This window comes from Diorhabda carinulata, chromosome 9 (assembly GCF_026250575.1).
Source record: "Diorhabda carinulata isolate Delta chromosome 9, icDioCari1.1, whole genome shotgun sequence".
Classification (NCBI taxonomy): domain Eukaryota; kingdom Metazoa; phylum Arthropoda; class Insecta; order Coleoptera; family Chrysomelidae; genus Diorhabda; species Diorhabda carinulata.
In genome coordinates this window covers 3,755,177-3,778,717 of record NC_079468.1, presented here as the reverse complement: position 1 = coordinate 3,778,717, position 23,541 = coordinate 3,755,177, and the positions used below count along the sequence as shown (strand labels likewise).

Sequence of the window (23,541 nt, the reverse complement as noted above, 5' to 3'; positions counted from 1 at the left end):
TCGTTGTGATGCTAGGTTATTTAATCATTGGATATTGCTGTTCCTTCCTTTTATTACTAATAAAAACTTGATAAAATAAAGAATAATCAAGTCATTTTGTGATTGTGGGCTGTTATGAACGATTCGTTGTGATGCTAGGTTATTTAATCATTGGATATTGCTGTTCCTTCCTTTTATTACCAATAAAAACTTGATAAAATAGAGAATAATCAAGTCATTTTGTGATTGTGGGCTGTTATGAACGATTCGTTGTGATGCTAGGTTATTTAATCATTGGATATTGCTGTTCCTACCTTTTATTACTAATAAAAACTTGATAAAATAAAGAATAATCAAGTCATTTTGTGATTGTGGGCTGCTATGTACGATTCGTTGTGATGCTAGGTTATTTAATCATTGGATATTGCTGTTCCTTCCTTTTATTACCAATAAAAACTTGATAAAATGAAGAATAATCAAGTCATTTTGTGATTGTGGGCTGCTATGTACGATTCGTTGTGATGCTAGGTTATTTAATCATTGGATATTGCTGTTCCTTCCTTTTATTACCAATAAAAACTTGATAAAATGAAGAATAATCAAGTCATTTTGTGATTGTGGGCTGCTATGTACGATTCGTTGTGATGCTAGGTTATTTAATCATTGGATATTGCTGTTCCTTCCTTTTATTACTAATAAAAACTTGATAAAATAAAGAATAATCAAGTCATTTTGTGATTGTGGGCTGTTATGAACGATTCGTTGTGATGCTAGGTTATTTAATCATTGGATATTGCTGTTCCTTCCTTTTATTACTAATAAAAACTTGATAAAATAAAGAATAATCAAGTCATTTTGTGATTGTGGGCTGTTATGAACGATTCGTTGTGATGCTAGGTTATTTAATCATGGGATATTGTTGTTCCTTCCTTTTATTACCAATAAAAACTTGATAAAATGAAGAATAATCAAGTCATTTTGTGATTGTGGGCTGCTATGTACGATTCGTTGTGATGCTAGGTTATTTAATCATTGGATATTGCTGTTCCTTCCTTTTATTACCAATAAAAACTTGATAAAATGAAGAATAATCAAGTCATTTTGTGATTGTGGGCTGCTATGTACGATTCGTTGTGATGCTAGGTTATTTAATCATTGGATATTGCTGTTCCTTCCTTTTATTACCAATAAAAACTTGATAAAATGAAGAATAATCAAGTCATTTTGTGATTGTGGGCTGTTATGAACGATTCGTTGTGATGCTAGGTTATTTAATCATGGGATATTGCTGTTCCTTCCTTTTATTACTAATAAAAACTTGATAAAATAAAGAATAATCAAGTCATTTTGTGATTGTGGGCTGTTATGAACGATTCGTTGTGATGCTAGGTTATTTAATCATTGGATATTGCTGTTCCTTCCTTTTATTACTAATAAAAACTTGATAAAATAAAGAATAATCAAGTCATTTTGTGATTGTGGGCTGTTATGAACGATTCCTTGTGATGCTAGGTTATTTAATCATTGGATACTGCTGTTCCTTCTCTTTATTACGAATAAAAACTTGATAAAAAAAAGAATGATCAAGTCATTTTGTGATTGTGGGCTGTTATGAACGATTCCTTGTGATGCTAGGTTATTTAATCATTGGATACTGCTGTTCCTTCTCTTTATTACGAATAAAAACTTGATAAAAAAAAGAATGATCAAGTCATTTTGTGATTGTGGGCTGTTATGAACGATTCCTTGTGATGCTAGGTTATTTAATCATTGGATATTGCTGTTCCTCCTTTTATAACTAATAAAAACTTGATAAAATAAAGAATAATCAAGTCATTTTGTGATTGTGGGCTGCTATGTACGATTCGTTGTGATGCTAGGCTATTTAATCATTGGATATTGCTGTTCCTTCCTTTTATTACTAATAAAAACTTCTTAGAATGAAGAACTGAGAATAATCAAGTCCTAGACCTTGATGAGAGAAGTATAAATTTTTGAGATGGAAGAAAAAAATGCTATTAAATACCAATTTTCGTTCAAGAATTATTAATTATAGGATTGTTAAAAAAATCATTGTAACAAGCAAAAAATAAACAAATAATGACACCTAGCCAATGAATACTTTTTTACGGCGTTCAATTAATTAAAAATCATTGCCGAATAATTACCTTCTATTTTCTTCTTATTTAATTTGAATTATCGAAATTAATTATGACTGAATTACATAACTATTAAAGAAATATCCGTTTTGGGATTGGTTTCATATGGGCACAAATATTTTTAATAGTTTACGAAATACTGAGAGGATATTTCACAATGCAAATACCACCATCAATTTAGCATTACATCAAAAATCAGGTCGATCAAATCAGACCAGAATGGAGTCAATCATTATTAAAATTGTTTTCAATTCAAAGATAAAACGGATTCCGAACCAAGTCGTAATCAAGATTGAAGCACTGCGTATGTTTCATTATGAACCGAATAGACAACCGAATGTGGGATTCGTAATCAGTTTTGTTTAATGGCCACAAATTAAATCCTGAATCAGTTGATAATCAATAAACGATCGTTATATACGCGATACAAAAAATTAAGTTTTTTTAGAATAACCTGATATTATTAATGAGGATGAAACATACATTTCAATTATTGTATTCCAAATTTAATGCTAACAAAGTTATTCCAGAAACATACTAAATTTCATTTAGAATAAATTGTAATTAGTTTACGAGGATAGTACCAAAAGTTTGTCTTCATATCTCGAAGTCAAAACTTCCAGTAACCAACTTTGGGCATGGGATTCACCAGTAAGATTTCACGGGTTCGTTAGTGTGCACAGTTACCGACTGGACGTGGAGTCCGTGACCGGCGTGTGTGTTTATTTACAAGTGATTTTATTTCTTCGTCGCATTTTGTTATTAAAAAAAAATAGATCAACGAATTTGGTGATAAATAGGTATGATCGGCTATAATCAAGAAAAGGAGTGACAGTTTTCACATGGAATCATACATCAAAGTCGAAATAAATTTAAAACTTTCTCTCAACTATCAAATGATTTGAATAAAGGTTTCTTGTGAAATTTGTGATGCTGTTTACATAGGACAAACATATTAATATTAAGGAAATAGATTAAATGCTCATCAAAATGGTTCACATACAGTGAAATTATAATACGGACCTAAACAATTTGATTAAAATTCATATTTCACTTGTATAAGTTTTAATGCAATTAAGAAGAATTTCAATAATTTTTTTCGTGGAAAAACCCATATAAGGTCGGAAGATCGAACGTATTATTGAAAAACAGATATTGTTTTTTTTATGATTATGAACAAGTTTTGTTTCGTTGGCCGCGGAGACATCAAAAGTTGGAATTTGGAGAAACCATTTTGAGAATAAGAATACTACGTCGAAGTAACGCATCCCATAAACCTTGAGTTGCAATATTTTCAAAGCACCAAGTCCTACTGCTTCGTCAGCGTCTCCCTGTGAGTCTGTTGAAATTAATGTGCCCAATGTATTCGAGGAAATTTTGGAAACGGACTTCTAGGACTGTTATTTAATCACTTGATGTAACTCACCGGATGATGAAAAATACCAAAGCAGATATTGCGAGGATAGGTTCGCTATTTTTGGAACAAATCTCCTATTTTCATTCAAACAGTCCCAAAAATATTTGAAAGGACCTTTGTATACATTAAAATCAAACAAAATACTTGAAGAAAAGTCTTTTTATACATGCTTTCATCAGTTACACCTGTATGTATGTGAGTTAATGGTTTATTGCTGTTAGTATATCCCACCACTTTAATTGCGACCCTTAGGCGAACAAGCTAAGACGTCAACCTGTTTATTATAAATAGTTTTTTCGGCAAATATTTTTTAGAAATTATTAATTTACAATGCAAGTTCTCCAAAGTAAAATTTAATTTATTATTTTTACATTTACAATATATGAAATTTCAGCTTGTGTTGGGTGTGATATCTTCGTTTTCGACGAGGAATGCGGATTTTTTATCAAATGTTACATAATTAATATGAAAAGAGACAGTGAATAATGGTTCATTATAATGAATTACTCACCTATAGATCACTTTTGCTTTTTTTTATTAATGAAGCGTGGTAAATTATTGTCGTTATTTGTTTTATGTCCAATCAATCCCCGGATACAAGGCAGTTGTGATTCTAATAAATAATTTAACAGAACAGGATATGGAAAAAAATTTGAAATTCCAATATATTTTTTTATCGAATCATAAAAAACTTTTTATATATTTGAATATATTTTTTGTTCCACAACCGGATTCACAAATATTTTAAAATAGTAATTGATTTCAATATAAATAAGTATTTTGAAATAATATAGTATTATATAATGAAGTTCGGCAACAAAACGCGGCTGGAAATCAACATAATTTTGGTCAGGTATCGGCCTCCATTTCTTATGAATAATTAATGAAAATTACACCCTTGAAATCCGGGTAATACTTTATTTGTGGCGAAATACTAGGCACATAACAACAAAGGGTCAATATCGTCCCTCAAAGTTTGTTTATAATCGAGAAGGACTAAGTACAAAGGAAGCCATCTTTAACCTACAGGTACTCATCCAGAGATATGAACGAAGACGTACACCTGTGCTTTATCGATTTCTACAACGCTTTCGATAACGTCAAACACGAAAAACTTCTTAAAAATACAGGTATTTACGGAAAGTATATACTTATTATTGTTAATATGTACTGGAGTCCACTTCAAAAATAAAAGTATCTTATATTCTGTCACCTCTCTCATTCAAAAGTTACTCCAAAGAAATATTTATAACAATGAAGAGCAACAGAATATTATGCAAAAATATACGCAGCAAGTGAAGAATATGGAATTTTCTTGATTATGTGAAAAATAAAACATTTGTTTGATTATTAGCCAACGATAAACATAGATACACATATCTGGGAACCGCAGTAAACGCGAAACGGGACCAGGCATCAGAAATACGATCACGGATCACAGAAAGAACTCGAGCTGCGTTTAACAAGAAACTATATACCAGCGAAGATATTTCTTCACAGCTAAAATCAAAACTATCGAGGTGCTACATATTTTCTGTGTTGTTTTACGAAGTAGAGGCTTAAACCACAACCAAAGCTACTTTAAGAAACAGGAATCTTTCGAAATGTGGATATTTCGTCGTGTTTTGAAAATATCCTGGACGGAGCACATCACCAACAGTAAAGAAAAACTGAAATTGGATCTGAAACGCAGTAAACAAGATAATAATAACCTTGTTAATAGCCAACGTTCCTAACGGATAAGACAATGAAGGATGACGAAGGAACGCTCTTGAAAATTTGAAGTATTTATATAAGAATAAGAAGTTTTGGGCTTTTTTCATATCAACTTAACACAATTGTTTGAAAAAAAAGGATTGTTCGGAAACAATGATCGGTTTAATCCGATCATGATCTGAAGGTTCGGAAACTAACCCGGATCACTTTCATTGTTGTTCGGAATCTGATCGAATTAATCGGGTCGTAATCATACGATAGCATCCTTGCTGTCCTGGTAGGATAACGGGTAAATGTGATCAACTGACTCACTGTATCATTTGTCTATGAACTTTAAAAATAATTTATTCTCTTTAAATGGCTGCCTACTATAAATTGATAGGTAGAAAGTATAATAGAAAAATTGAAGCATAGAAAAGTAATAAAAATCAAAAGTTCTTGTAGATCATGTTTTAAATTTGAAATTTCCATCGAAAATTGAACCAGACATTAGGAAACTATGATCTAAATCTCGTTCTAGGTTAGGATCCGCAATCAGCTAATAGGTGATCTTCCTGATACCAGGTTAGAGTTTTCAAAAAGCACTTAAGCAACCAATTACAGACTAATTGAACATATTGAACAGCATTGAGAGTTGTTGTTGTTCCTATTACTTGGTTTCCTACAATCCCTGCTCAAACATGAAGAAACCTAATAGTGTATGTGGCTATAATATAAAAAGACTGGTGCTTTCAATATTTTGTTTCGTTTGAAACAGTAGGGAAAATCTTCTTCTGTGAAACGGATTCAAATTTTGTTTCTTCTAGTTTAGATTTCACTTTAGGAAACAGATAGAAATTGCACGATACCTGATTCAGGGAATAATGCGGATGGTATAGCTCTAGGAGGCTGAAGCCCCTTGATGGAAAATACGGATTGATCCAAGGCATTGTCTTGGTGAGGAAGCAATGAATCCAACTCTTTGAGTTTTTTCCCTACAGATTCAACAATTATAAGTATACTTAATCGGTAGTTAGACTGAATAAGATTACGAATTCAAATCTTGTTTCTTCTAGTCTAGATTTCACTTTAGGAAACAGATAGAAATCACACCACACATGATTCGGGTAATAATGCGGATGGTATAGCTCTAGGAGGCTGAAGCCCCTTGATGGAAAATACGGATTGATCCAAGGCATTGTCTTGGTGAGGAAGCAATGAATCCAACTCTTTGAGTTTTTTTCCTACAGATCCAACAATTATAAGTATACTTAATCGGTAGTTAGACTGAATAAGATTACGAATTCAAATCTTGTTTCTTCTAGTCTAGATTTCACTTTAGGAAACAGATAGAAATTGCACGATACCTGATTCAGGGAATAATGCGGATGGTATAGCTCTAGGAGGCTGAAGCCCCTTGATAGAAAATACGGATTGATCCAAGGCATTGTCTTGGTGAGGAAGCAATGAATCCAACTCTTTGAGTTTTTTTCCTACAGATCCAACAATTATAAGTATACTTAATCGGTAGTTAGACTGAATAAGATTACGAATTCAAATCTTGTTTCTTCTAGTCTAGATTTCACTTTAGGAAACAGATAGAAATCACACCACACATGATTCGGGTAATAATGCGGATGGTATAGCTCTAGGAGGCTGAAGCCTCTTGATGGAAAATACGGATTGATCCAAGGCATTGTCTTGGTGAGGAAGCAATGAATCCAACTCTTTGAGTTTTTTTCCTACAGATCCAACAATTATAAGTATACTTAATCGGTAGTTAGACTGAATAAGATTACGAATTCAAATCTTGTTTCTTCTAGTCTAGATTTCACTTTAGGAAACAGATAGAAATCACACCACACATGATTCGGGTAATAATGCGGATGGTATAGCTCTAGGAGGCTGAAGCCCCTTGATGGAAAATACGGATTGATCCAAGGCATTGTTTTGGTGAGGAAGCAATGAATCCAACTCTTTGAGTTTTTTTCCTACAAATCCAACAATTATAAGTATACTTAATCGGTAGTTAGACTGAATAAGATTACGAATTCAAATCTTGTTTCTTCTAGTCTAGATTTCACTTTAGGAAACAGATAGAAATTGCACGATACCTGATTCAGGGAATAATGCGGATGGTATAGCTCTAGGAGGCTGAAGCCCCTTGATAGAAAATACGGATTGATCCAAGGCATTGTCTTGGTGAGGAAGCAATGAATCCAACTCTTTGAGTTTTTTTCCTACAGATTCAACAATTATAAGTATACTTAATCGGTAGTTAGACTGAATAAGATTACGAATTCAAATCTTGTTTCTTCTAGTCTAGATTTCACTTTAGGAAACAGATAGAAATCACACCACACATGATTCGGGTAATAATGCGGATGGTATAGCTCTAGGAGGCTGAAGCCCCTTGATGGAAAATACGGATTGATCCAAGGCATTGTCTTGGTGAGGAAGCAATGAATCCAACTCTTTGAGTTTTTTTCCTACAGATCCAACAATTATAAGTATACTTAATCGGTAGTTAGACTGAATAAGATTACGAATTCAAATCTTGTTTCTTCTAGTCTAGATTTCACTTTAGGAAACAGATAGAAATCACACCACACATGATTCGGGTAATAATGCGGATGGTATAGCTCTAGGAGGCTGAAGCCCCTTGATAGAGAATACGGATTGATCCAAGGCATTGTTTTGGTGAGGAAGCAATGAATCCAACTCTTTGAGTTTTTTTCCTACAGATTCAACAATTATAAGTATACTTAATCGGTAGTTAGACTGAATAAGATTACGAATTCAAATCTTGTTTCTTCTAGTCTAGATTTCACTTTAGGAAACAGATAGAAATCACACCACACATGATTCGGGTAATAATGCGGATGGTATAGCTCTAGGAGGCTGAAGCCCCTTGATGGAAAATACGGATTGATCCAAGGCATTGTCTTGGTGAGGAAGCAATGAATCCAACTCTTTGAGTTTTTTTCCTACAGATCCAACAATTATAAGTATACTTAATCGGTAGTTAGACTGAATAAGATTACGAATTCAAATCTTGTTTCTTCTAGTCTAGATTTCACTTTAGGAAACAGATAGAAATCACACCACACATGATTCGGGTAATAATGCGGATGGTATAGCTCTAGGAGGCTGAGGCCCCTTGATAGAGGATACGGATTGATCCAAGGCATTGTCTTGGTGAGGAAGCAATGAATCCAACTCTTCGAGTTTTTTTCCCACAGACTCAACAATTATAAGTATACTTAATCGGTAGTTAGACTGAATAAGATTACGAATTCAAATCTTGTTTCTTCTAGTCTAGATTTCACTTTAGGAAACAGATAGAAATCACACCACACATGATTTGGGTAATAATGCGGATGGTATAGCTCTAGGAGGCTGAAGCCCCTTGATAGAAAATACGGATTGATCCAAGGCATTGTCTTGGTGAGGAAGCAATGAATCCAACTCTTTGAGTTTTTTTCCTACAGATCCAACAATTATAAGTATACTTAATCGGTAGTTAGACTGAATAAGATTACGAATTCAAATCTTGTTTCTTCTAGTCTAGATTTCACTTTAGGAAACAGATAGAAATCACACCACACATGATTCGGGTAATAATGCGGATGGTATAGCTCTAGGAGGCTGAAGCCCCTTGATGGAAAATACGGATTGATCCAAGGCATTGTCTTGGTGAGGAAGCAATGAATCCAACTCTTTGAGTTTTTTTCCTACAGATCCAACAATTATAAGTATACTTAATCGGTAGTTAGACTGAATAAGATTACGAATTCAAATCTTGTTTCTTCTAGTCTAGATTTCACTTTAGGAAACAGATAGAAATCACACCACACATGATTCGGGTAATAATGCGGATGGTATAGCTCTAGGAGGCTGAAGCCCCTTGATGGAAAATACGGATTGATCCAAGGCATTGTCTTGGTGAGGAAGCAATGAATCCAACTCTTTGAGTTTTTTTCCTACAGATCCAACAATTATAAGTATACTTAATCGGTAGTTAGACTGAATAAGATTACGAATTCAAATCTTGTTTCTTCTAGTCTAGATTTCACTTTAGGAAACAGATAGAAATCACACCACACATGATTCGGGTAATAATGCGGATGGTATAGCTCTAGGAGGCTGAAGCCCCTTGATGGAAAATACGGATTGATCCAAGGCATTGTCTTGGTGAGGAAGCAATGAATCCAACTCTTTGAGTTTTTTTCCTACAGATCCAACAATTATAAGTATACTTAATCGGTAGTTAGACTGAATAAGATTACGAATTCAAATCTTGTTTCTTCTAGTCTAGATTTCACTTTAGGAAACAGATAGAAATCACACCACACATGATTCGGGTAATAATGCGGATGGTATAGCTCTAGGAGGCTGAAGCCCCTTGATAGAGAATACGGATTGATCCAAGGCATTGTCTTGGTGAGGAAGCAATGAATCCAACTCTTCGAGTTTTTTTCCTACAGACTCAACAATTATAAGTATACTTAATCGGTAGTTAGACTGAATCAGATTACGGATTTGTTCGATGTCATCATTTATTTTTTATGTGGACTGTCGAAAATGTTCTAAACGTCTTCTTGACCATATTGAAATCACTTAAAATACATGCACTATCATACATTTTTATAAATTATATTTAGATTTCAGAATCTTCTTGAGTAAACAGTTTTCTTTTGAAGTGCGAATTGGGCAACGTATTATCTAATTGCGTCCAACAATTTAGTATGTCAATGCTAACATATAATTGATTTACTATGTTTATACTTTCATTATATGTAATTTTCGTGGTAGCGCCATACGTATTTGCATAAATAGTCATTGGTACCATTTCTAATGCTAGGGATATTGGTATTGATGTTTTGAAATTTTCGACCTATGGTAATTAGAAAAAAAATTCACATACAGAATTTTTTATACTGATAACACTGTGCATATAATAGATAATTTTTTAAATATTTAATTCTACCACTTTATACTGATTATTCATTGAGGTACAAGTGATATTGATGATGATCGATAATTTAACTCCAACGAATATTGAAGACAAGACCACAAATAAATTTTTGCTAGTAAAATCAGCAAAAGTAAACAAAAAATTTTACTCACAATTTATGGACTGGAAGGACAAAGATAAAGCTAGCAGCTTTTTAGAAAACCTGGTAGCCAATTGTTCATTTTGATGAGTTATCTAAAAAATTGGAACCTCCAAATCTGCACTATCTATCAAAGATAAAGTGTTTACAAATCATTAAATAAACTATGCAACAAATCTAACAAAATAACTAAGAACGTAATTGATGGCGCCCTAGGTGTTCGAAACGTCGTCAATCATTTTCTATACGAGGATGATCCCAGAAGTACCTGGCCTGACCTAGAGATGTACATGATCTATACAGTATTTGCTTGGGAGCCATCAATAGTTAACGTTTTCAAGCAATTTGTAAACATGGAAAAAATTGGTTAAGGCTATGTGATGCAATACTTTTTTTGAAAGGCGTTAGCCCAACCAATATAAAAGCTTAACTGGATTCAACTCTTGGGGAGACTGTTTCTTCGTTATCAACAGTGAAATATTGGGTCGCTGATTTCAAATGAGGCTGTATGACCTGCGAAAATGAAAATGAGGTGACAACACCAAAAATGTTGATCCTTGACCCGAGCTAACAATGGCGATGTGTGACGTCAACTCTCTTATAGTCTATTGACAGTATAGTGGAAATAAAATAACTTTATACAAGTTTAAAAAACTCTAAATATTTCTATTAAATCTTTGCTGCTATTTTTGAGCATTTGAAAGTTCTGCAAACTCCTTAGAAGTATTGGATGGTCAACTAAGAACAGCTTCAGAGGAAAAACAAAAATGGCCTCTAGAAACACGTGGAAACTATTTTCTGTTCACCACTAGAGTGCGTATTCGAAATCATAGAATTGAGAAAACTAAATTTTTCGAAATTTACGTAATTATGTCGCACTTTATATACGATTTTTCTAGAGCAAAAAAATTACCTTTATTTTAAATATAGATAAAGATTTATTTGAATATAATATTAAATGGAAATAAATTGCTCTTTATTTGGATACTATGTACTTTTTGGTTTACCCGCTATTTCCATCTTATATTGATAAGGGCTGAGATATACAGATAGAGGTCGGAAACTTTTCGATAACCCCGGTAATGTGAATGTAGTTTCTATATCTACGCTGTTTGACCACATTAATTTCCTACACTAATTACTTATATTCTTTATTGAATTTTAATAACAATAAAACATAATAATTATTATGATTTTTATTCCTCATATTATAAAAAGAAAATAAATGTTAAGAAAAAAAAATTGGATGGAAGTTCAACCTTGATAGCTACGTAATTTTTTATACAACTTAATTTTCAATAATGAATGAAATTATTATTTCAAGGGTAATTTAAACAAATTAATACTATTGGTATGAAATTCCTCGTGAGGCAACGTCTAGTTTACTTCGCTGTTGCAATCGGCTTCAACAGCTGATTTACAATGTCGAAGAATTTTCGTTTTTCAATGTGGCGACTATTTGCTATTAATGTACAATTTCGTACCTAGTAAGATGACTAAATAAATTACTAACTATTAAAAATGTGTCATTTAATTATGATACAAAAGGTGCATCTTCTATTATCAACGACGAAAACCTAAATACATAACAAACCTCCTATTTCGTTATGCTACAAGGTCATAAGGTCAAGTTCTGTTTATATTTTCGATTTAAAATCGCAGATGGAACTGTCGGCATAGATAGAAATTAAGTTGGTAACACGAAGCGAAAGTAAATAATTTAACATATTAATATTGCATTATCAATGTGCATATAAACCTTATAAGTACATTGTACTATTGACACGATTTTATTATTGACTTTTTGGTCTCGATTAAATTAAATTAAAACTGCTTCGCCACCATATAGCCCTGATCCGACTCTGTCTGACTATTTTTTGTTCGCTAAGTTGAAGGTCGAGTTAAGGGGTAGAATATTTAACAGCGACAATGAAATTAAACAGACGGTGTACGAATATTCTGAGCCCCAATTATATTTCTATGGTAGCATTGAAGTTTCAGTCAGACGTTCTGAAAAGTGCGTGGAAATAATAGAAAAATATATTGAAAAATAATCAGTTTTTATTTATGTTTGGTTAAAAACTCATGGACCGCACTATGTAATTTCGGAAACGTTCATTTAATTTACACTTGTGCGTTGAAATACCAAAAATATTTCCACATTCAACGTTTGTTTCAATATTTTTCCGAAATAGCCCTCTTCCAACGAAATAGGGTTTTATCTTGTCAAAGAAATACTTGAACATTCTTTCAAGTATAAATTTAGTTTCTTTTGAATTTTTTCATCAATAATTTCGTTTGAAAAACTGATCTTTGACATTTTTTTTCGTCAAATTTTATATGTAAGATTTACAAAATTGTTTCGTAACAATATTCTTTTGTTTTTTACTTTATTTCCTTCACTTTTCTTGCTTGTTTGTTTGTGAGTGAATCCGCCATCTCCTTTTAAACTCAAAATATACTTCCGGAACTGGGATTTGAGTGTTTAAATCATATGTTTAATTTTATTTTAAGGCGAGTTTAATTCAACTGATTTTATAAAAAGGATGTTTGAAAAATTATTTTTATATGGTGTTATTTCTGTTGAAGAAGTTGAATACAAACGCGTATGGAGGTCAAATAGCTGTTTATTACATAATATTTTATTTCATACATAATATTTCACCATAAATTGTCATAATTCATTCGTTTAGAATTTGGAGTACACAGTATTTTTGTTTGTATGTGCATTTAAAATAGTTGGCTAATATATTTACCCTCAAGAAAAATTATGCCTCATATACAATGAACATCTATGTTTTTTGAAAATAAAGAGACTAACAAGTTTTGTTCTTTAATTCAAAGGTGGTTAGTACAAGTCTTAGAGATCATCCTCGTGATGGTGGCCCAATCCTTTTCATTCCACTGCATTCTCATCAGAAACTCAATACCAATTTAAATCTACTATCGTTTCTGCCCAATGAGAGTTTGTATCTTCAATATTTTTTGCATTTTCTTCTAAAACTTCTCGAGAATCTTGACTTTTGGATCTCGATTAGGTTGCGTTATCAGTAAGGCCGATGTATATGAATCAAGAAGCTTTTAATGCAATACAAGACGCAATATAATATGAATATTGATATTTTTTTATAATTTAGTGACTAAACACAACGTTACAAAACTTTTTTCAGTTAAATTTCCCACTGCGAACGCGTGTTCAATAAGATTTATGATTCCATCAAAAGGTGGGTTGTTCATTTACACGTGATCATTACAAGTCTTTGAAAGTATCCACGTGAAGGTGGTCCAAAAAGTATAATCCTCTTTATTCCACTGCATTTTCATCACAAACTCAATACCAATTTAAATCTACTATCGTTTCTGCCCAATGAGAGTTTGTATCTTCAATATTTTTTGCATTTTCTTCTAAAACTTCTCGAGAATCTTGACTTTTGGATCTTGATTGGGTTGCGTTATCAGTAAGGCCAATGTATATGAATCAAGAAGCTTTTAATGCAATACAAGACGCAATATAATATGAATATTGATATTTTTTTATAATTTAGTGACTAAACACAACGTTACAAAACTTTTTTCAGTTAAATTTCCCACTGCGAACGCGTGTTCAATAAGATTTATGATTCCATCAAAAGGTGGGTTGTTCATTTACACGTGGTCATTACAAGTCTTTGAAACTATCCACGTAAACATGGTCCAAAAAGTATAATCCTTTTTATTCCACTGCATTTTCATCACAAACTCAATACCAATTTAAATCTACTATCGCTTCTGCCCAATGAGAGTTTGTATCTTCAATATTTTCTGTGTTTTCTTCGAAAACTTCTCGAGAATCTTGACTTTTGGATCTCGATTAGGTTGCGTTATCAGTAAGGCCGATGTATATGAATCAAGAAGCTTTTAGTGCAATACAAGACGCAATATAATATGAATATTGATATTTTTTTATAATTTAGTGACTAAACACAACGTTACAAAACTTTTTTCAGTTAAATTTCCCACTGCGAACGCGTGTTCAATAAGATTTATGATTCCATCAAAAGGTGGGTTGTTCATTTACACGTGGTCATTACAAGTCTTTGAAACTATCCACGTAAACATGGTCCAAAAAGTATAATCCTTTTTATTCCACTGCATTTTCATCAGAAACTCAATACCAATTTAAATCTGACATCGTTTCTGCCCAATAAGAGTTTGTATCTTCAATATTTTTTGCATTTTCTTCTAAAACTTCTCGAGAATCTTGACTTTTGGATCTTGATTGGGTTGCGTTATCAGTAAGGCCGATGTATATGAATCAAGAAGCTTTTAATGCAATACAAGACGCAATATAATATGAATATTGATATTTTTTATAATTTAGTGACTAAACACAACGTTACAAAACTTTTTTCAGTTAAATTTCCCACTGCGAACGCGTGTTCAATAAGATTTATGATTCCATCAAAAGGTGGGTTGTTCATTTACACGTGGTCATTACAAGTCTTTGAAACTATCCACGTAAACATGGTCCAAAAAGTATAATCCTTTTTATTCCACTGCATTTTCATCACAAACTCAATACCAATTTAAATCTACTATCGCTTCTGCCCAATGAGAGTTTGTATCTTCAATATTTTCTGTGTTTTCTTCGAAAACTTCTCGAGAATCTTGACTTTTGGATCTCGATTAGGTTGCGTTATCAGTAAGGCCGATGTATATGAATCAAGAAGCTTTTAGTGCAATACAAGACGCAATATAATACGAATATTGATATTTTTTTATAATTTAGTGACTAAACACAACGTTACAAAACTTTTTTCAGTTAAATTTCCCACTGCGAACGCGTGTTCAATAAGATTTATGATTCCATCAAAAAGTGGGTTGTTCATTTACACGTGGTCATTACAAGTCTTTGAAACTATCCACGTAAACATGGTCCAAAAAGTATAATCCTTTTTATTCCACTGCATTTTCATCAGAAACTCAATACCAATTTAAATCTGAGATCGTTTCTGCCCAATGAGAGTTTGTATCTTCAATATTTTTTGTGTTTTCTTCGAAAACTTCTCGAGAATCTTGACTTTTGGATCTCGATTAGGTTGCGTTATCAGTAAGGCCGATGTATATGAATCAAGAAGCTTTTAGTGCAATACAAGACGCAATATAATATGAATATTGATATTTTTTTATAATTTAGTGACTAAACACAACGTTACAAAACTTTTTTCAGTTAAATTTCCCACTGCGAACGCGTGTTCAATAAGATTTATGATTCCATCAAAAGGTGGGTTGTTCATTTACACGTGGTAATTACAAGTCTTTGAAACTATCCACGTAAACATGGTCCAAAAAGTATAATCCTTTTTATTCCACTGCATTTTCATCAGAAACTCAATACCAATTTAAATCTGAGATCGTTTCTGCCCAATGAGAGTTTGTATCTTCAATATTTTTTGTGTTTTCTTCGAAAACTTCTCGAGAATCTTGACTTTTGGATCTCGATTAGGTTGCGTTATCAGTAAGGCCGATGTATATGAATCAAGAAGCTTTTAGTGCAATACAAGACGCAATATAATATGAATATTGATATTTTTTTATAATTTAGTGACTAAACACAACGTTACAAAACTTTTTTCAGTTAAATTTCCCACTGCGAACGCGTGTTCAATAAGATTTATGATTCCATCAAAAGGTGGGTTGTTCATTTACACGTGGTCATTACAAGTCTTTGAAACTATCCACGTAAACATGGTCCAAAAAGTATAATCCTTTTTATTCCACTGCATTTTCATCAGAAACTCAATACCAATTTAAATCTGAGATCGTTTCTGCCCAATAAGAGTTTGTATCTTCAATATTTTTTGCATTTTCTTCTAAAACTTCTCGAGAATCTTGACTTTTGGATCTTGATTGGGTTGCGTTATCAGTAAGGCCGATGTATATGAATCAAGAAGCTTTTAATGCAATACAAGACGCAATATAATATGAATATTGATATTTTTTTATAATTTAGTGACTAAACACAACGTTACAAAACTTTTTTCAGTTAAATTTCCCACTGCGAACGCGTGTTCAATAAGATTTATGATTCCATCAAAAGGTGGGTTGTTCATTTACACGTGGTCATTACAAGTCTTTGAAACTATCCACGTAAACATGGTCCAAAAAGTATAATCCTTTTTATTCCACTGCATTTTCATCACAAACTCAATACCAATTTAAATCTACTATCGCTTCTGCCCAATGAGAGTTTGTATCTTCAATATTTTCTGTGTTTTCTTCGAAAACTTCTCGAGAATCTTGACTTTTGGATCTCGATTAGGTTGCGTTATCAGTAAGGCCGATGTATATGAATCAAAAAGCTTTTAGTGCAATACAAGACGCAATATAATACGAATATTGATATTTTTTTATAATTTAGTGACTAAACACAACGTTACAAAACTTTTTTCAGTTAAATTTCCCACTGCGAACGCGTGTTCAATAAGATTTATGATTCCATCAAAAAGTGGGTTGTTCATTTACACGTGGTCATTACAAGTCTTTGAAACTATCCACGTAAACATGGTCCAAAAAGTATAATCCTTTTTATTCCACTGCATTTTCATCAGAAACTCAATACCAATTTAAATCTGAGATCGTTTCTGCCCAATGAGAGTTTGTATCTTCAATATTTTTTGTGTTTTCTTCGAAAACTTCTCGAGAATCTTGACTTTTGGATCTCGATTAGGTTGCGTTATCAGTAAGGCCGATGTATATGAATCAAGAAGCTTTTAATGCAATACAAGACGCAATATAAAATTTTTTGATAATCTATAAACTAACCTCAATGTTACAAAAATTTTTTTAGTTAAATTTTCCACTCCGAACGTATTGTATTTTCTTCTTGAGCTCAATACCAATTCAATTCTGTTTTCGTTTCTGCCTATCACGAGTTTATTACTTTAATCTTCTTCTCATTTTCTTTAAAAGCTCCTAGAGATTATTAACTTATGGATCTCGATTGATTACGACCGCTTCATATGGATTAAGATAACCTTTAATGCAATAGTCTTCATCAGACATTTCTATTGTCTGCAAGTTGAAAATTTAGGGAGAAATCTGGTTACTTTTGCTTTAATTACCTATCAAATGTCAGTCATGCTAACGAAAATATAAATACGCCAAAGAAGCCGCAGAAAGTTACAACGGATACTGTTACATCATTAATGAGTACTGATATAAAATATCCACTATAAAATCCAGATGAATAGTGCGTGGAGAAACCAGTGGAAAAGTGCGACAACTAAATGAAAAAGTCAACAAAGCCCTGGTGTGTGTTATCTAAAAATCGACGAAACCAAGTACTGCTAACTCGACTACGCCTAGGCCACAACCGGTTCACACACGGCCATCTTATCAGCAAGGATCCTAAACCAAAATGTAGTCACTGCTTTCTGTTAAACAACTACTACTCAGTGTCTACAATTACGAAAAGGCAACAGGCGCAACTTCCTTCTGGCGAACTATAGTACCCTCTAGGATATTCTTGTGGAGTGCATAATTTAAAATAGTTTTTAAAATCGACTCAAACACTATTTGTAAACCTTTATGACCCACGCCGTCGCCTCGTCTTCTTGATGATTCGTGATTTTTCAAGATTTGGCAGCCACGCTTAAAAAGTTTAGCACTAGGAGGACTGTAGAACCTCACAGTATATCTTCGAATTAAATTGCATCATAATAAATATAGTAGTTTTCTAAATTTGTTTCAGGTAACATGTTGTTTACATGTGTTGTGATAATTTGCAGTCTTTCTTTACACGTGCAAGGAAATATCATCTACACCGAAGCAATAGATAATGGTGAGTACTTTACATTTTGGTACAACCATTGTATATCAAAACAAACCAGGTCATCTAAGAAGCTTAGTAGAAATGTTTTTCAGTAAACTTTCCGTCTTAATTGGATTGCTTCAACATACAAATTTTGATTTTGAGATTTTATATGGTTTGAAGCGTAACGTGCTGCGTAGGATATTCAACGGAACTTTGTTCATTACCTTCAATTCGTTCCTAATTCTGGCTGATATCATTGAAAACGCTCAATCTTCAAATAATCCAATGGAAATATTGGATGTCTTAAAGTCTGATGAATAAGCAGCGAAGAAATATTGATATTTGTGATAATTATCCACCAGGGATTCACAATTTAATCAAGTCTTTCGAAATAGTAGGTATAAAGTCTCGCCACTCACAGATTTACCAAGAGCAAGTATATTAACCAGCAAATCATACTCCCAGAGGATATAGTGCACCACAACCTCAATAAAAAGGCTTAATAACTACATAACAATGAATATCTGTTGAGAAAAATGTACTCAGGTGTTGAGGTGCGAGATCTTAAACTACCTGTAGTTTAAATAAAGTTCATTCTTCAGGATTCTCTGACCAAATAGCCGATAAAGTTTCTCACAAGTACGAGCTGTCTATACAATACCACATCATTTCTCAGTAACACCAGCAGTTTCTTCGGAATTCTTGATCTAAATATCCCGCGATAAAAATTTGAAGCCCCATTTGGAAGAACGTTGGGATCAAAAACACCAACAGCTTGAAAAATGTCTAAATAGCTTGTTGTATCTAATATGTTTATACGTTTTGAACCTGACTGTTAATTGTTAAACAGATCAAACCATTAGCGTAGTTAAAATGTTGTATAGTGTGTAACTAAACTTGCCCTTCACACAGCATACACCACAACCGGTTGGAGTCTCACGTGTAGAAGGAAGACCTAGGAAATTTTGATAAATTAGTTTCTTTGAATCAATGAGAAAGATAGATTTAAAGGATGGCGTTTGGGAGTACCGAGAAGACGAAAAGGGAAACAACAGCAGCTGTAAAAACCCGTAGAGAAATAAATATTTTCATTATTATTTTGCTTAATAGTAGTTATGAGTCTATGAGTTTTAATTGTAATTCTTTTTTAGAACTGGATAGAAATCAGACCGAAGAATATCACGTGGAATACGTACTTTTAGACAAACATAACCCTTGTAAGCGAAACTGTATTTTGGGAAGCCCACCCATGATCTGCAGATACCAATTCGATGTTGAATATTACCATACTTTGAGCAAGGCGTGTTTTGATTGCCCTTATAACATAACGGACTGTTTTCGAAAAGACTGCATACCAGGTGATGGTACAAAAAGAGGAATAGTCACCGTCAACAGAAAAATACCAGGACCAGCAATTGAGGTATAAGTTTATCAGCACGATTCCGATTGTATCTATCATTAATTTTTGTGGGTTTTACTCCAATTTGTAGGTTTGTCATAATGATACAATCGTAGTGGATGTTTATAACAAAATGACGAGCGAGGCAACAGCTATCCACTGGCACGGGCAGCATATGAAGGCAACTCCTTATATGGATGGGGTTCCTTATATTACTCAATGTCCAATTCTACCTGGAAACACTTTCAGATATACCTTTAAAGCTGACCAGCCCGGAACGCACTTTTGGCATTCACATATAGGTAATAAAAGATTTATTCCCTCTCTGCTCTTTTTGTGGATTCGAGTTAAATCGTTTCCATTCGTTATTCTATGATCTTCTTCTAAGAGAGTATTTTTTTTATTGTTTCTAGGTATGCAAAGGGCTGATGGTTGCTATGGTCCGTTGATAGTGCATGTACCAGAAGAAGAAGACCCGCATATTGGTTTGTACGACTATGATTTAACAAGTCACATTATGGTGATTATTGATTGGGTAACTCAGCTTGGTAATGAAGTATTTTTATCACATCATCACAATGACGGAGATAATAAACCACCGACTTTGTTAATAAATGGACTTGGTAGATATAAGGAGTTCGAAAATGAAACTGGAGATGGCGTTCCGTTTTTTATGCCACCTGCTAGATTTAAAGTTGAACAAGTAGGTATTTGGAGTTGATTATTTTTCTAATACAAACGAAAGAATATTTTTGATTTGTGCTGAATAATTTTGAATTCTTCTTATTCTAAAGTTTCACTCAATCATTCAGGAAATATAGAAAAACGAAAACATCTATGGACAAAGCTGTTTTCGTTGTTTTGTAAATATAAAGTTAACTGAGAAGCGGGTGACGCGATTGTTTAATGCTGATCAAAAGCTCTCTTGCATTACAAATTTTAAAGTTTGAATTTGGATAAATAAATTATTTTCTTGATACGTCGGTCGAAAGTGTGTACGCAGTAGCAGAAAACATGCAAAAACATGCTTCTAAACATTTAAACTTGAACAAAAGTGAAATTAACAACGTGCTTTCAACTGTTGGTGTATCTTCAGTTCTGTGAGCCAATTGGTTCTTTTACCCCAGGTAGGTAGCTAACCTCGCCTGGGAACCCTCCTCCTTTATCCGGGCTTGGGACTGGCAGTGCCATCCGAAGAGCTACTCAATCCACCCATCGGATGACCAGGCGGAGGACACCAACAAGACGAAACAAATGCTGAGGGTGGCCGAGATGAAAACACTGAGAACAATAGTGGGGAAAACAAGAAGAGACAGAGTAAGAAACACAGATGTCAAAGAGCAGTGAGGGATACAAGACATTGTAAGATGGAGAAGACAACGTAAGAGGCAGTGGTACAACCATGTAAGACGGATGGATGAGAACAGACTTCCGAAAATAGTCCTAGAAAACAACCCGCCCGGCTCAAGGGCCTCAAGGAACAGATCGACAGATCTCCAAGAAGTAGAAGATGAAGAAGACTTTCAACTGGCTATGAAGAAAAATCGTATACACAACACGAGCCGAAAGTTGAAACCTCGGTCCTGCGCGTCATGATATGTACTATTGATTTCATAGTGGGCAGTAGACAAAATAAGTTTGGGAGCCCCTGATGTAGACGAATGTTTCGTACTTGCCGAACTCCACATCAAAAGTCGGGAGTAAAATATTCAAAATTTGACTGCCGCAATCGAAAGAAACGTAAGAACTATTTCCATCCAAATTCGTTACTAGATCGAAGAAATATTGTAACGTTTTTTTTTTGTATTTATTTCCACTCTTTCTATTTTTTATCATTTAAATATTATACAATATACTTAACTTACAATAATTTACTTATAAATATCTATTACTTTTACTTATTCAATCTTTTCAATAGGAATATTTATTTAAAACTAACTTTCTTCGTTTACACAAATCATTTATATACCCAAATTAAATTCTACAAAGTTCTAGAACAAAAAAATACACAATAAATAAATAAATAGAAATTATTTAATCGAAATACTGTAAATAAACCGCCTGCTACAATAAAAAGTTTTGATAGGAAACATCATTTATAGTGAAAAATGTGAAAGACGCCGCCTGAAAAGCACCGCGCGAATTCGCCGAATTTTTAAAATTCCATAGTAGCTGAACAGGGCCGGTATAGGGAACCCTTTTGCGCACTGGTTCGTTTCTGGAACTCATGGATAGCCGATACTGGATGTCTGTCTTTACTAAGTACTGATGATGGGGTGGATAGCCGCAAATTTAACTCCAAAATCTTAGAATATCACCTCTACCATGTTCCTGATAACTCGCCAATCCAACTGATTACTTGTTATCTCGGTCATAGCCAATTTATTTACGTTGGCTTCCAGCACAGGGTCGCGGATCTAGCTTTGCCGGTAGGCACCCATAAATTCTTAAAGGCAGAGTCAGGCTCTTCTCGTAACTGGTTGACTTTTTACTGTAGGTCGTGGAGGACTTCTTCGAAAAGCGCTAATCGATTTTGGTGGACTACTTTCGGTTTGCCATTGGGAATCTTGTGATAACTTGAAATAACTGATTGAGTTTACACAAATCATTTATATACCTAAATAAAATTGTACAAAGTTCTAGAAACAAAAAAGAAAAGAAAAGAAAAAAGAAATTATTTAAAAGAAATACTGTAAATAAACGGCCTGCTATTATAAAAAGTTCTACAAGGAAACCTCAAAGCGCTTCCGCCGTTTATAAAAAATGTGAAAGACGCCGCCCGAAGACCGCCAGAGAAATCGTAATTTTTTTGGCTCAATTTCTAACAATATTGTCTCCATTTTTCCATTCCATTTAATCATTTACTGTATAACTATTTACTGAACATAAATCCTTAAGCAATTTTCTATTTTAGGGTTACCGTTACCGATTCAGAGTAATAAATGCTGGTTTTTTAAATTGTCCTGTAGAGATGACCGTAGACAATCACACAATAACCGTTATTAGTTCGGATGGAGCTGATATAAAACCAAAACAAGGTAATTTAATTAGAAAAAAATAATTAATCAAATTGTTGTTAATACAACATTGATTTGTGGATGAATATGACATAATTTTAAACAAGGGGTTAATGTTTCATAATCAAGCTGACTATTATTAATTAATATTTATAATTTCATTTGAATAACAGTTATAATTTAATAGTAGTTAAGTAACTCATCCATAAACCATGTCCGTTTATTCACCATATTATAATGCTGAGTCTAGTGTCTTCAGGACGTAAAAGGACGTGATTTCCAGTACTATGTGAAAAATGGGAGATCTAGAATCATTTTTAGTGCAGCTGTTGGGTATGATTTCATGGCCCCGGCGGCATATGTGCAAGCCAGTCTTTGTACCTTCAAAAGATTGTTCCTCGTAGTATTCAGACTAGCTCTAGTACCCCAAACCACTGCCCCATATGTTATGATTAGTCTCACAATTACCGTGTACATCCTTAGTAGGATCTCTGGATTACAGCCCCAATTCCTCCCTGCGAAGTTTCTGCACGCCATCAGGACATTTTTGGCTTCATGTGCTAACATCCTTTTCGTATTTGTTCCAAAGGAATTTACTATCAGTGTGAGTCCTAGATATTTTCCCTCTGTTGTCCATTCAATGACTTTGAGTTTGAGGCTCCTGGGGTTGAATTGTCTCTTCCTAGTGAAGGAAATCAGATAGGTCTTATTCGGGTTGACGTTTAGTCCCACTGATCTACACCACTTTTTCGTATAGATGAGTCCTCCTTGAACTATGCCACAGAGTTTGTTCTCGAAGCATCCTCTTACGTAGATGACGATATCCTGACAAGGATAAGCAGAATTTAGTTAGCCTACATAAAAGTTGTCTACTACTAAGCTCCAGACAAGTATATTGCCCTACTTTTATTTCTGCTGTTCTAGTAGATAGCAGTTGTACTATCCATATGGAGGTTGTCCTTT

General features: G+C 33.6%; 1 protein-coding gene across 2 annotated transcripts in view; it reads left to right on the top strand.

The window, feature by feature from the left end:
- LOC130898134 (uncharacterized) overlaps positions 1 to 23,541 on the top strand; it is a 48,457-nt gene that overhangs the window by 15,397 nt on the left and 9,519 nt on the right. For both annotated transcript variants that reach the window (XM_057807202.1, XM_057807201.1), the window contains exons 2-6: positions 18,100 to 18,189; positions 19,314 to 19,582; positions 19,653 to 19,863; positions 19,975 to 20,264; positions 22,476 to 22,599. In XM_057807202.1, coding sequence (XP_057663185.1) covers positions 18,105 to 18,189; positions 19,314 to 19,582; positions 19,653 to 19,863; positions 19,975 to 20,264; positions 22,476 to 22,599 — 979 coding nt within the window. In that variant the 5' untranslated portion in view covers positions 18,100 to 18,104. The remainder of the gene's footprint in view (positions 1 to 18,099; positions 18,190 to 19,313; positions 19,583 to 19,652; positions 19,864 to 19,974; positions 20,265 to 22,475; positions 22,600 to 23,541) is intronic.